Source organism: Oryctolagus cuniculus, chromosome 17, assembly GCF_964237555.1.
Source record: "Oryctolagus cuniculus chromosome 17, mOryCun1.1, whole genome shotgun sequence".
In the NCBI taxonomy this organism is placed as follows: domain Eukaryota; kingdom Metazoa; phylum Chordata; class Mammalia; order Lagomorpha; family Leporidae; genus Oryctolagus; species Oryctolagus cuniculus.
The window spans coordinates 16678401-16693108 of NC_091448.1; the positions used below are offsets into that span (position 1 = coordinate 16678401).

The following is a 14708-nucleotide window of genomic DNA, read 5'->3' on the forward strand; positions in this document are numbered from 1 at the left end:
AAATGCTGCTGGTGCTAGTGGGCATGCAAAAGTGTAACCACTTTGGAAACAGTTTTGTAGTTTCTTTAATACTACCCTACAATATGATTCAGCCAATACCTCCTTGGTAAACACTCAGGAGAAATGAAAGCATAGGTATATACAATGACTTACATATGATTGTCACAGCAGCTTTTCTAAAAGCCAAAAATGGAAAACAACCTAATGTATATCATCAAATAAATAAACTGATATATCTAGAAAATGAATTACTACTCAGCAATAAAAAGATTGAACTACTGCTAGATGATACACATGGATTAATTTCAAAATAACTGTTAAAAAACCAGCAAAAAGAGAATACATCTATTTTCTAAATTTTTGAAAATGTACACACAAATCTACAGTGATGGAAGCAGATCAGGAGTTCCCTGAGGATGTGGGAAAAGAGGGTGGAGAAAAATAGCAGAGATTACAAAGGGATATGTAGAAATTTTGGAGGTGAGGAATATACTTATAATTTTGATTGAGGTGATGTATGCATATGGCAAAACTTATCAAATTTACTGTACAATTTAAGTATTAAAATATATAATGTATAATTATATGTAATTTTATATATCAGAATGCCATTTTTTAAATAATCATAAAATAAGCAATGAAAACCATGGCAAATACATAAAAAGAAATATTGATTATCCTACCTTCCACTATAGGAGCTGGCTTATTCTTGCTCAAATTCTCCAAGATTTCTTTGAGACTTACTTCACTGTTTTCTAAAATGTAAAACATAAGATTTGACATGAAATACAAAAATGTAAATGCTAATAATCATTAGATAATCATGACAGGGGGTGAAAATAAGCAAATTTTATAATTTCTTAAAATTAGCAGAATAAAAACCAATCAGTTTTATCCAGAATCTGTTTCTTCAAAACAAAAAAGGAATTCTTGGCTTAAAAAAGGAATTTACTTGGCTTAAATAATTGCATACTTATATACACATATGTGTACTTACAGAGGTATAAATATTTTAAGGCACAATCCTCTTTGTCTATTATTAAGTCCAATATACATTTTTATAGATTATATTCATTATGCATTTATGTTATATTGGCATGAATATAAAATAACTATAATAAATGTATAATGGATACAATCTATATTTACTTTGTTTTGTTTAATCTACATTCATAAACACATACAATAAATTTAACCAAAAACAGAGGATGCCTCTTAGAAATATTCCCAGGATAGAGAATATGACTCTTAATTAGCTTTCAATATACCTTTTATTTCTAAGACCCAATTTATCTGTTCCTTCTAGGAATGGCTTCTGTCTAAAAGATAAGGACCAGCCCTGTGGCACAGTGGGTTAAGCCACAGCCTGTAGTGCCATCATCCCATATGATTGCAGGTTTGTGTCCTGACTGCTCCACTTCCAATCTAGATCCCTCCTAATGTGCCCAGGAAAGCAGCAGAAGATGGTTCAAGTCCCTTGGCCCCTAAACCCACAGGGGAGACCCTAAAGATGCTCCTGGCTCCCAGCATCAGCCTGGCACAGCCCTGGCCATTGCAGCCATTTGGGGAGTGAACCAGCGGATGAAAGATATCACTCTCTGTCTTCCCTCCCTCTCTCTCTCTCTCTCTCTAGCTCTACCTTTCAAATAAATATTTTAAAAAAATAAAATAAAATAAAAAATAAAGCATGACAAGTGTGTGCAAGGATGTGGTAAAAGGGAACTCTTACACATTAATAATGGGAGAAAAATTAGTACAGCCATCATGGAAAACAACATGGAATTCCTCAAAAAATTAAAAACAGCACCATAATATGATCTAGCACTTCCACTTCTTGTTATATAGCCATAGGAAGTGAAATCCGTATACTAAAGAGATATCTGCACCCAGGTGTTCACTACAGCATTACGCACGATAATGAAGATACTGAATCGGCTTAAGGGTCTATCAGTAATGATGGGAGAAGAAACTGACATACACACACACACACCCCCCAACACACACACAGGAATATTAGTATGCCTTTGAAAAGAATGAAATTATGTCATTTGAAACAACACAGACGAATCTGAAAGACTTCATGCTTAGTGAAATAAGCCAGTACAAAAAGACAAATACTACATGATATAATTTTTATGTAAAAATTTTAAAAATTGAGTAGAATGGTGGTCACCAGGGGCTGGCATGGGGTATATGGGGGAAATGTTGGTTAAAGAGAGGAAAGTTTCAATTAGACAGAAAGAATTTCTGGACATCTATTGTGTAGCAAGATGACTATAATTAATAATATATATTTGAAAATTACTAAAAGAGTAGATTTCAAAAGTTATCACAAAAATATAAGAATATAAGGTAATAGATATATTAAAAAGCAAATCTAATTATTCCACAATCTATGCATATATCAAAACATCACATTGAACATAATATATATAACTTTGCATTTGCCAATTAAAAATAAATCTTCACTAATTACAAAATAAAATATACATGTATAAAACAAATATCCCAAGTACACAGTACAACTAAGACTTAGGTAAGCTTAACATAGATTACTCTTTCGTAAAGGATTTACCATCAATAGATGCTTGTCTCAATATCTCTTGGAATATCTTGTCGCTCAATGGAATTCCAGCACTCAAGAGTTTGGAGCTCAGTTCATTTACAGGCATCTTATCATTTCTGATATTATTAAGAACCATAATCTCTTTAAATAAATCTGTAAATACAGGGAGAATATAAAATATATGATGGAGTTGGAGCAAAGCCTTTTTTAAGATTTAACATCCAGTTTGCAGAAAGGTAGGTATAAGGACAGTGATCCTACATGAGGAGTAAGTGCACAGTGACTCCTGTTGTTGACTTTACCAATTGACACTCCTGTCTATGGCATCAGTAATCTCCCTATGCTCCAGTCATGAGTTTCCAAGGCTATGGAAGCCCTCTGAGTTCTCCGATTCTTATCTTGTTTAGACAAGGTCATAGTCAAAGTGGAGGTTCTCTCCTCCCTTCAGAGAAAGGTACCTCCTTCTTTGAAGACCTGTTCTTTCCACTGGGATCTCACTCACAGAGATCTTTTGCCAGAGTGTCTTGGCTTTCCATGCCTGAAATACTCTCATGGGCTTTTCAGCCAGATCCGAATGCCTTTAGGGCTGATTCTGAGGCCAGAGTGCTATTTAGGACATCTGCCATTCTATGAGTCTGCTGAGTATCTCACTTCCCATGTTGGATCACTCTCCCCCTTATTTATTCTATCGGTTAGTGTTAGCAGCTACTGGACTTGTTTATGTGCTCCCTTTGACTCTTAGTCCTTTCATTATGATCAATTGTGAACTGAAATTGATCACTTGGAATAGTGAGCTGGCATTGGTACATGCCAGGAGTCACTGTGCACTTACTCCTCATGTAGGATCACTGTCCTTAATGTGCTGTGCATTGAGATTTAATGCTATAACGAGTACTCAAACAATATATTTCACTTTGTGTTTCTATGGGGGTGCAAACTATTGAAATCTCTACTTAATGTATACTAAACTGATCCTCTGTAAAAAAAAAAAAAGAAAGAAATTATCAACTCCCAACTTGACTCTCACTGGGATTAAACATGACAATAGGTCTGATCTGATTTCATCATCATTTAAAAAAAAATCATCTATTATTTTTCACTTTATGTTTCTGTGTGGGAGCAAACTGCTGAAATCCTTACTTAATGTATACTAAGCTGATCTTCTGTATATTAAGATAATCGAAAATGAATCTTGATGTGAATGGAAGGGGAGAGGGAGTGGGAAAGGGGAGGGTTGTGGGTGGGAGGGACAGTATGGGGGGGAAGCCATTGTAATCCATAAATCGTACTTTGGAAATTTATATTCATTAAATAAAAGTTAAAAAAAAGAAAGGTAGGTATATTGTAGAAAAAATTCTGAATTAAAAGGCTTTTTTAAAAGATATTAGTGGCTTTGCTTTTAGAATTAAATTAAATAAACAATTGAAACTGTTGGCGCCAGAGTAGCCAGACACCTAGATTAACCTCCTATTGAAAATTACTTACAATTTTAAATAAAATATTACTGTTAAAATCTTAAACACATCAAAATTCCTTACAAGGAAGTAAGAAAATCTGTCACCTCTCCCCTGCAAAATGAAATGATGGAAGGTTATAATTTAGGAGTGTTGCAGCTGCCCTTTACCCATAGTGTGCATCAAAGAAAAACAAAACAAAAGGATAAACTAGTTTGTATTACAAAGGTTTAGACAACATAAAAGATTCTCCCAAACTAGGGAGTTGACCTCCTTGAGTTTATAAAATTATTTCCCTAAATTTAAATATCCAGGGAAAAATACCAAAAATAGGAAAGCATTCCTCTTTTATAGGTAATTCAACTTTTCTCTTTGGCTTTAAGATTTTCTTTCTCTTTGGTGCTAATATATCTTTCTATGGATTTCCTTACATCTTATGTGGGATCCAATGAACTTCTTGAATTTGTAGGTTAAGATCTCTTATTTTGGGGCCAGCATTGTGGCATAGCAGGTAAAGCCACAGCCTGTAGTGCCAGCATCCCATATGGGCACTGGTTCAAGTCCCAGCTGCTCCACCTCTGATTCAGCTTCTTCCTAGGGCCTGGGAAACCAGCAGAAGACAGCCCAAGGACTTGGGCCCCTGCACCCACATGAGAGACCTGGAAGAAGTTCCTGGCTCCTGCCTTTGGATTAGTCTGGCTCCAGCCATTACGGCATTTGGGGAGTGAACCAACAGACAGAAGACCTTTCTCTGTCTCTCCCTCTCACTGTCACTGTGCTGGCCTCATAACATTATTTTAAATTCATGTACAAGATGGTTATTGAAATGTTTATTCATGTTCTAGAATGTACTGAGACAGATAAATATACATAAGAAAGAAAAAGACATCTCAAACTTCCCATATTTAAAAACATAATGCAATTAAGTATACTCAAATGTTTGATCAATACAAAGGTAATTCAAAAGTTCGTGGAAAATGGAACTAAAGTAAGCTTATTCGATACAAAAAAACTTTGAAATCCATGCATAATTTTTCATAATATTCATTTTCCCAAACTTTTTAATACCCTTCATATATCAAAAACTCCTCAGTTGAGAAAATACTAACAGAATTTTTATTCAGTTAACATGAAGAAAAATAAAGGATTTCAAAAATTGAGACACAAAATTTTCTTATATGAAACAATAGATAAATGGACCAAAAACTATTTGTAACCTTGTCCATGCAATCAGCTAGGGCAAGTAGCTAAGTAAGTGCTATCTCTGCTTATCTCTCAAGTAACAAGTTGTATAACACATAATTTACAAAAATTACAAAGTAAGTAGGACCATACAGTGGATGGCTTCTATCTAATCCAGAAGTCACTTGCTGAATTGCATTCTTATCATTCAGTGTTCCAGCTAGTCTAAAAATTATTTGACTTCAACAATGGTAAAAGATTATATTCTACATTAAGGAACCCAAAAGTTTATGGAGCTCTATCTATAAGCAGTAACTTATCTCTAGAATCCAGGGTTGAAAATGTTAAGAGTAGGGCCCTAGTACATTTTTTGTTTTGAACGCTACACTCAAACAAATGAACATCTCAAAAAAATGTGATACAATACATAATTGAATACCAATCAACCATAAAAAAGAATGAAATATTGTCATTTTCAACAACATGGACTGAAATGGAGGTTATTGTGCTAAGTGAAATAAGCCAGAACAGAAAGACTACATGATTTCACTCATAATAGGGCTATTCAAAAAATTCATGAAAAATGCATATGCTAAAACAATACAAAGATTAATTTTTTTCACCAAGATAAAGCTGTACTAACTTGTTGTAACATGTTTCCACAGATCCAGTAGGAGGCATTATGATAAAACATCAGTTTGAAAAGAACCTATAAGAGAGCTACACAGATTTTGCTAAAATTAAAGCAAGGACAATAAATTTATGGTGAATATGGGATAAAAAATTGGTAAAATCACTGATGCTGGTGCAGGTGTTGTGTCATGGTTAAGCCACCACTGGAATCCCATATGGTACCGATTCAAGTTTGGTTGTACCACTTGTTGCGCCTGCTAATGCACCTGGGAAAGCAGCAGAGGATGGCCCAAGAGCTTGGTCCCTTGCACTCCTGTAGAAGGCCTGGATGAAGCTCTCACTCACATCTTCAGCCTGGCCCATCCATCCCTGGCCCGTGCAGCCATTTGGAAAGTGAACCAGTGGATGAAAGATTCATACTCACTCATACTCTCTCTATATATATATATATAGATAGATAGATAGATAGATATAGATATCTATAGTCTATATATATTTCATATAGATATATAGATAGATAGATATATCTCTATCTCTATCTCCCTCCCTCCCCTTATCCTTTTCTCTCTCAGTAACTCTGCCTTTCAAATAAGTAAAATAATTTTAAAAGCCTTTAAAAAATCATTGGTACTTTAAAAAGTTGATAGGGACAAAATGCCAGTGAAATCAGCAATTAACAAATGGATAACTCAGTTGAAGAAGGGACAAGACAATGTCAAAAGTGAAGCCCACAGCAACAGATCATCCATATCAACTTTCACAGAAAAAAAATCATCCCTGCTTGTGCTCTAATAATGAGGACCAACGAGGAACAGAAAAACAATAGCCAACACCACAAACAGATCAACTGATTCAGCTTACACAATTCAGATTTAAAAAATAAAACAATACAAACCTCTGTTTCATGGGTGCCAAAAACGTTGCACCCAGATTAGCCATGGACAAGAGAAGAGCTAGCAATCAAAGTTTTAAGCGAGTGTCATCAAGATCCTGACGCATTTCTGTGAAGAATTGTGACAGACAGGGAAATACAGCTTTCCCAGCATAACCCTGAACTCAAAACACAATCAAAGGAATGGCCACCAAGAGGTGGGCAGGGTCCAGTTGAAGAACAGATCAGTCAGGAACAAAAGTCATGGAATGGTTTTGGGGGGATGCTCAATGCAGTTTGCTTCTTGACTTTCTAGACAACTGAAGAATGATAACGTCTGCTTCTCAGGATAGTAGCTGGAGAAAGTTACCCCAGACTTTTGCAGGAAAACTTCACCAGTGCCCTTCTCCTCCACAACAACCCTCCTGCTCACGCCTGTCATCAAACAAGGGCAATTCTGTCCTGTTTTCAATGGGAAATTATTAGGCATCCACCTTAGTCTTGATGTGACTCTTTCTGAGTTTTCTTGTTTTCTATTCTCAAAAAAAAAAAAAAAAAATCTTTAAAGCGAACCATTTTTTCTTCAGGTAGTAATATAAAAATTACTACATTAACATGGTCCATTATCAGACCTTCAGTTCTTTAGGAATGGAATGAATGGCTGGTTTTATTGTTTACAAATGGGTCTCAAACTTGACAGTGCTTATGTTGAGAATCAGTTTTTTATAGCTTTGAATTCAAGTTTTCCATGATTATTTTGAAGTCTCTCATACTAATATAAATGAAGAAATTGGTGAAAGTATCATATTAGCAATAAATATAAATAAAACAGAATATGTTAAATATATTTCATGTGATAATATACACAATTCTACAATACCAAATGTGTATGTGCATAATAAAAGCCTTTAGAGTAAAGAAAGCAAAACTAACAAAAATAAAGAGAGAAACAGAAGAGTTCACCATGAGAATTGGAGATTTTTAAAGCCTAGCTTGTGCTAATTAATAGAACAGGTAGAATAAACATCATTAAGAATTAGAGGACTACACTAAACTAACAAACATTTTCTCCTAGTTGATATTAATAGAAAACTACCAGTAACTGTGGAATACATTCTTTCAAGGGAATATGGGGACATTCCCTTTGACAGACCATATCCTGGTCTATAAATCAAATCTCAATGAATTCATAAGAATTTAAATCATATAAAATATATTCTCTAACCAAAACTTGTTAAATTAGAAATCAATAACAATTGAGATATCTATAAAAATGCCCAAATATTTGAAAATTAAATAGTACCTTTCTAAACAACCCAGAGTTCAATGAATAAATTATAAATTAGAATATATTTAAGTAAATAATATTCAAAGTATAACATGTAAAAAGTTGTGAGATGCAATAGTTATTCAGAGGAAAACATGTAGCTATAAGTGGTAAAATAAATAAAATCAGTTATTTAAACTTTTATCTTACCTTTTTAAAATATTTACTTATTGGGGCCAGCACTGTGCTGCAGTAGGTTAATCCTCCACCTTCAGTGTTGGCATCCCATATAGGCGCCCATTCAAGTCCTGGCTGCCCCTTTTCCAATTCAGCTCTCTGCTATGGCCTGGGAAAGCAGTGGAGGATGGCCCAAATGCTTAGGCCCCTGCACCCACACGGGAGACCTGGAAAAAGCTCCTGGCTCCTGGCTTCAGATCAGCACATCTCCGGCTGTTGCGGCCATCTGGGGAGTGAACCAACAGAGGTAAGACCTTTCTGTCTCTCCCTCTCACTGTCTGTAACTCCACCTTTCAAATAAATAAATAAATCTTTAAGGAAAAGATTTATTTATTTATTTGAAGGTCAGAGCAAAACAGAAGAAAGAGAAAGAGAGAGAGAGATCTTCCATCCATTGGTCGCTCTCCAAATGGCCACAATAGCCAGAACTGGTCCACGTTGGGTAAAGGAGCTCAAGTACTTTGGTCTAGGACCATTAGCAGAAAGCTGGGTCTGAAGTAGAAGAGCCAGGTATCAAACCAGCACTCTGATATAGGATGCAGTGTCACAGGTGGCAGCATAACTCTGTTCACCATTACAACTGCCCCAAGCTTCAATGTTAATAAGGTACCAAAAGAAGAGTAAATTAAACCTAAAGTAAATCAATACCAAATATAGTAAAAACAGGATTTTGAATCAATGAAACCTGAAAAACACAGCTAAAATTTATCCAAAATGAATAAAATAAAAATTTTGATTATTAATAAGTTTAATGTCCCCTAGCAAGAAATAAAATGGAAGATAGAAATTACAAACATCAAGAATGAAAAAAGAACTCACACTAGAGACAGTGATTTATCTTCTCAGGGTTGTGTCTTTTTATTTTAACAAAACTCTTTAATTTTAATACAAGTAAATTATGGAATCTTCATTTATAATTGATGGTTTTCTGTTTTGTTTAAGAAAGTATCCCCACTCAAAAATATTCATCTGTATCTTCCACTAAGTGCTTTCAAGTTTTATTTAGACATTTAAGCTTAATCTGTTTTGGGTTGAATTTGCCCTACAACATGAGGTAATGATCCAATTTCACTTTTTTCCACATGAATCAGTACTTTCCAGCTCTACTTTAAACAGTCATTTATTTCTTCATGCATTTGATAAACCAACTCGACACCTATCAGTTTCATTCTTTCATTGAGAAAACCAATGGCATTTTAGGATATTCTTTATACATGATGAGTTTCTTATCTCTTGCACCTTTCAAGGTTCTGAAAATATCTTTTTGCATGTTTTATTTCTGGGATCCCTATTTCATTTCATAGTCAATTTGTCTATATCAACGTGAATACCACACCCTCATAATTATTACTTTATAATTCCTTCTTCAAAAGTATTCTGGCTATTTTTCATGTTATCTTAAATCTAAGTTATAGAACTATCCATAAAACATCTGGTTGAATTTATATTAAAGTTAAGATTAGAGCTTTATATCAGGGCTGGCGCTGTAGCACAGCAGCTTAACATGCTGGCCTGCAGTGCTGGCATCCCACATGGGCACCAGTTCAAGACCTGGCTGCTCCACTTCCAACCCAGCTCTCTGTTATGGCCTGGGAAAGCAGTAGAAGATGGCCCAAGTCTTTAGGCCCCTGTACCTACGTGGGCAACTCAGAAGAAGCTCTTGGCTCCTGGCTTTGGATAGGTGCCAACTCCGGCCATTGTGGCCATCTGGGGAGTGAACCACTGGATGGAAGACTTCTCTCTCTCTCTCTCTCTCTCTCTCTCTCTCTGCCTCTCCTCTCTGCGTAACTCTGACTTTCAGATAAGTAAATAAATCTTTAAAAAAAAGAACTTTATATCAACTCAGGGAGTTGAAGTACTATAAGTTATTTAAATAGTTTAACTAAATTACATATAATTAATTTGGAGATTAAGGAAATAATTTTAAATAATAAATGCACAGGAAGTAGAGAACCAACATTAGAACACAACATTAATAATTGCAAAAGACCAGGTGTTTGTATATCCCCCCAAATAGTTATTAATAAAAGTGGTGGCTTTCACATAAATACACAACACTTTGATACTCCTCTTTTCAAAGGACAGTGCTTAATTTCCCTTTTCTTGAGTACTAACTGGACTTTGTGACTTGCTTCTAAAATAAAAATTGTATTAAAAAAGAAAATGGGAATCTTACAAAGGAAAATCCTGGTAGATACCATTTCAACCAACTGATTGAGGTTGCTATTATCAATCAGAAGTTACATTGATTTAATATATTCTTTTATATGCAATGAAAAGAGCAATTTATCTTTGTGATATTATTCTCAAAATCCTATAACCTCAAGCTAATCATGATAAAACATCAGAAAAACCCAATCTGAGGGTTTCTACATAATATATGAAATTCTTCAAAAGTCACAGGATCATAAAAATAAGGAAAAACTAAGAAATTATAGACTAGAGAAGATAAGGAGATAGGAAAATTGAAGGCAACATAATTTCCTAGACTGCATCCTATAACATTAAATAACATTAGTTAAAACACCAGTAAAATCCAAGTAAGTTGTACAGTTTAGTTAATAGTTTAGCCCAGTATTAAGCTCTTTGTTTTAATAAATATAACATGGTTATGTATAATAATAACATTAAGAAGAAGGAAAGGTACATAGGAGCTCAGTATTATCTTGGAAATTTTTCTATAAATCCAAACTTATTTCAGAGAAAATATTTTTAAAATATACAGGATTAGATTGACAAAACCATTTACCATTCTATAAGAGATACAACTAAAACATGATAGTTGAAAGTAAAATGACGGCCGGTGCCGTGGCTCAACAGGCTAATCCTCCGCCTTGCGTGCGGGCTACCGGGTTCTAGTCCCGGTTGGGGCACCAGATTCTGTCCTGGTTGCCCCTCTTCCAGGCCAGATCTCTGCTGTGGCCAGGGAGTGCAGTGCAGGATGGCCCAAGTGCTTGGGCCCTGCACCCCATGGGAGACCAGGAAAAAGCACCTGGCTCCTGCCATCAGATCAGCGCGATGCGCCGGCCACAGCACGCCGCCCGCAGCGGCCATTGGAGGGTGAACCAATGGCAAAAAGGAAGACCTTTCTCTCTGTCTCTCTCTCTCACTGTCCACTCTGCCTGTCAAAAAAAAAAAAAAGTAAAATGACATTATTTATCAAAAGCTTTAAGTGTAAATGGACTAAATTCCATCAATTAAAAGATAGAGATTGGATGAATGGATTAAAGAAAACAATATCCAATAATAAGTTGTCTACAAGAGATTCATTTGACCAGTAAAGGTGCCCAAAGACACCCAAAGACAGTGAAAGGGTAGGAAAAGACATTCCATGCTAATGGAAACCAAAAGTAACTATATTTATATCAAATAAAATAGTCTTTAAGACAAAAACTGCAGGAGCTGGCGCTGTGGCGCAGTGGCTTAACGCCCTGGCCTGAAGCGCTGGCATGCCGTGTGGGCACCAGTTCGAGACCTGGCTGCACCACTTCTGATCCAGCTCTCTGCTATGGCCTGGGAAAGCAGTAGAAGACAGCCCAAGTCCTTGGGCCCTTGCACCCACATGGGAGACCTGAAAGAAGCTCCTGGCTCCTGCCTTTGGGTTGGCACAGCTCCAGCTTGCAGCCAATCGGGGAGTGAACCATCTGATGAAAGATTCTCTCTCTCTCTCTCTCTCTCTCGCCCTCTCTGCCTCTCCTTCTCTCTCTGAAATTTTTTTTGACAGGCAGAGTGGACAGTGAGAGAGAGAGACAGAGAGAAAGGTCTTCCTTTTTGCCATTGGTTCACCCTCCAATGGCCGCCACGGCTGGTACACTGTGGCTGGCGCATCGCGCTGATCCGAAGGCAGGAGCCAGGTGCTTTTCCTGGTCTCCCATGCGGGTGCAGGGCCCAAGCACTTGGGCCATCCTCCACAGCACTCCCGGCCACAGCAGAGAGCTGGACTGGAAGAGGGGCAACTGGGACAGAATCCGGTGCCCCGACCGGGGCTAGAACCCGGTATGCCGGCGCCACAAGGTGGAGGATTAGCCTATTGAGCCCCGGCGCTGGCCTCTCTCTGACTTTCAAATAAATAAATAATTTTTTTAAAAAAAGACAAAAACTGCAAAAAAGACTAATAAAATCCCTACATAATGATTAGGAGATCAAAAAGAAGATATGACAGTAGTAAATGTATATGTACCCAACATCATTGAGCCAATTTTGTATTGCTAACATTACTAAATCTAAAGACAGATAAACTCAAATACAGTAATAGTGGAGAATTTCAATACTCTACTTACATCAATGGACAGATCATTCAGATGAAAAGTCAACAAAGAACATTAGAGTTCAACTCTACTATAGACCAAATGGAACTAACAGACATTTAGTGAATATTAAACACCGGCAGAATACACATTCTTTCTATGGAATATTCTATAGGATAGACCACAAATTAGGCCACAAAGGCTTAACAAATTTTTTAAAAGTGAAATCAGATCAGGTATTTTTTTTCTGACCACCATGGAATAAAACTAGAAATCAGCAATAAAAAAACTAAAAGTTATGCAAAAATATGGAAATAGAACATGCTTCCAAATGACCAATAAGGTCATTCAAAAAATTAGAAGGAGATTTAAAACTTCTTTGAAATTAATGAAAATGAAAACATAATATACCAAAACTTATGAGGTACAGCAAAAGCAGCACTAACAAGAATATTTTAGCAAGAAGTACCTAAATCAAAAAAGTAAAGCAATATCAAATAAAGAACATAACATATCTCAAGTACATAGAAAAATAAGAAAACAGCAAACCCAAAGTCAACAGAAGAAAACAAATAATAAAAATCAGAATGGAAATAAATTAAATAGAAACTAATAAAAATATATCCCAAAAAATCAATGTAGACTGTTCTTCGGAAAGATAAACAAAACTGATAAACCTTTACCTGGAATAAGACAAAAAAGAAAACCAAATGCCACAGAAATACAAAAAAATCATTAGGGACTACCATAAGAAACTATTTGCCAAAAATATGGAACATCTAGACAAAATGGATAAATTTTTGAATGCATATAACTTAACAAAGACCATGAAGATACAGAAAACTAAAACAGATCAATAATGAAACTACATTGAATCAACAATCAAAAGTATCCCAACAAAGAAAAGCCCAGGTCCAGATGGCTTCACTTATGAAATTCTATCAAATTTTTAAGGAAGAACTAATGCCAATTCTTTAACTATTCCAAAAAACTGAAAAGAAGAGAACCTTTCCAAACTTATTCTACAAGACCAGGAATATCTTGATCACAAAATAAGACTAAGATAAAATGGAGAAAGAAAACTATAGACCAATATACCTGGTGAACACAGATGCAAAAATTCTCAACAACATACTAGCAAATCAAACCCAGCACATTAAAAAAAAAAAAACATACATCACAATCAAGTAGAATTTATCCTAGGGACACAGGGATCATTCAACATCTGCAAATCAAAATATAATACAACACATCAACAGAATTAAGGACAAAAAGCATATGATCAACTCAATGGATGCAGAAAAAAACTGGATAAAATCCAGCATTCATTCTTGATTAAAACCTTGAACAAATTAGGTAAAACAGAATATACTTCAATATAATAAAGGCTATACATGACAAACCTAAAGCAAATCTATCATATTGAATGAGGGTAAGCTGAAAACATTTCTTCTAAGATCTGGGACCAGAGAAAGATGCCCACTCTCACTGCTCTTACTCAATACGGTACCAGAAGTTTTATCCAGGGAAATTAGGAAAGGAAAAGAACTAATAGGCATACAAATAGGTAATGAAGAAGTCAAATTATCCCTCTATGTAAATAACATAATTATATATAGAGAGAAACCTACAAACTATACCAAGAGATAATTAGACTGAGAAATAAATTCAATAAAATTGCAATATACAAATGCACAGGGGCTGCTGCTGTGGCAAAGTAGGTTCAGCCACTGCCTACAATGCCAACATCCTGTGGGGGCTGATTCAAGTCCTGGTTGCTCCAGTTCCAATCCAACTTCCTCCTAATGTGCCTGGAAAAGCAGTGAAAGATGACCCAAGTGCTTGGGCCCCTGCAACCTCATGGGAGTCCCAAATGAGGCTCCTGGCTTCTGGCTTCAACATGGCCCAGCTCTGGCCATTGTGGCCATTTGAGGAGTGAACTAGTGGATATAAGATATCTCTCTCTCTCTCTCCCTCTCTCTCTCTCTCTATCACTCTGCCTTTCAAATAAATCTTTTTTAAAAAATCAACACAGGCCGGTGCCGCAGCTCAATAGACTAATCCTCCACCTTGCGGCGCCGGCACACCAGGTTCTAGTCCCGGTCGGGGCGCCGGATTCTGTCCCAGTTGCCCCTCTTCCAGGCCAACTCTCTGCTGTGGCCCGGGAGTGCAGTGGAGGATGGCCCAGGTGCTTGGGCCCTGCACCCCATGGGAGACCAGGAAAAGCACCTGGCTCCTGACTTCGGATCAG

The 14708-nt window shown here is 36.3% G+C and overlaps 1 protein-coding gene across 34 annotated transcripts in view; it reads right to left on the reverse strand.

Moving 5' to 3' along the window:
* Positions 1 to 14708, reverse strand: part of EFCAB3 (EF-hand calcium binding domain 3) — a 649184-nt gene that overhangs the window by 523923 nt on the left and 110553 nt on the right. For all 34 annotated transcript variants that reach the window (XR_011383437.1, XM_070060541.1, XM_070060535.1 and 31 more), the window contains 2 exons: positions 2576 to 2719; positions 684 to 755 (listed from right to left, as the gene is read on the reverse strand). Coding sequence is in view for 33 of the 34 variants with exons in the window: in XM_070060541.1 (XP_069916642.1) it covers positions 684 to 755; positions 2576 to 2719 (216 nt within the window). In the remaining variant the exon portion in view is untranslated. The remainder of the gene's footprint in view (positions 1 to 683; positions 756 to 2575; positions 2720 to 14708) is intronic.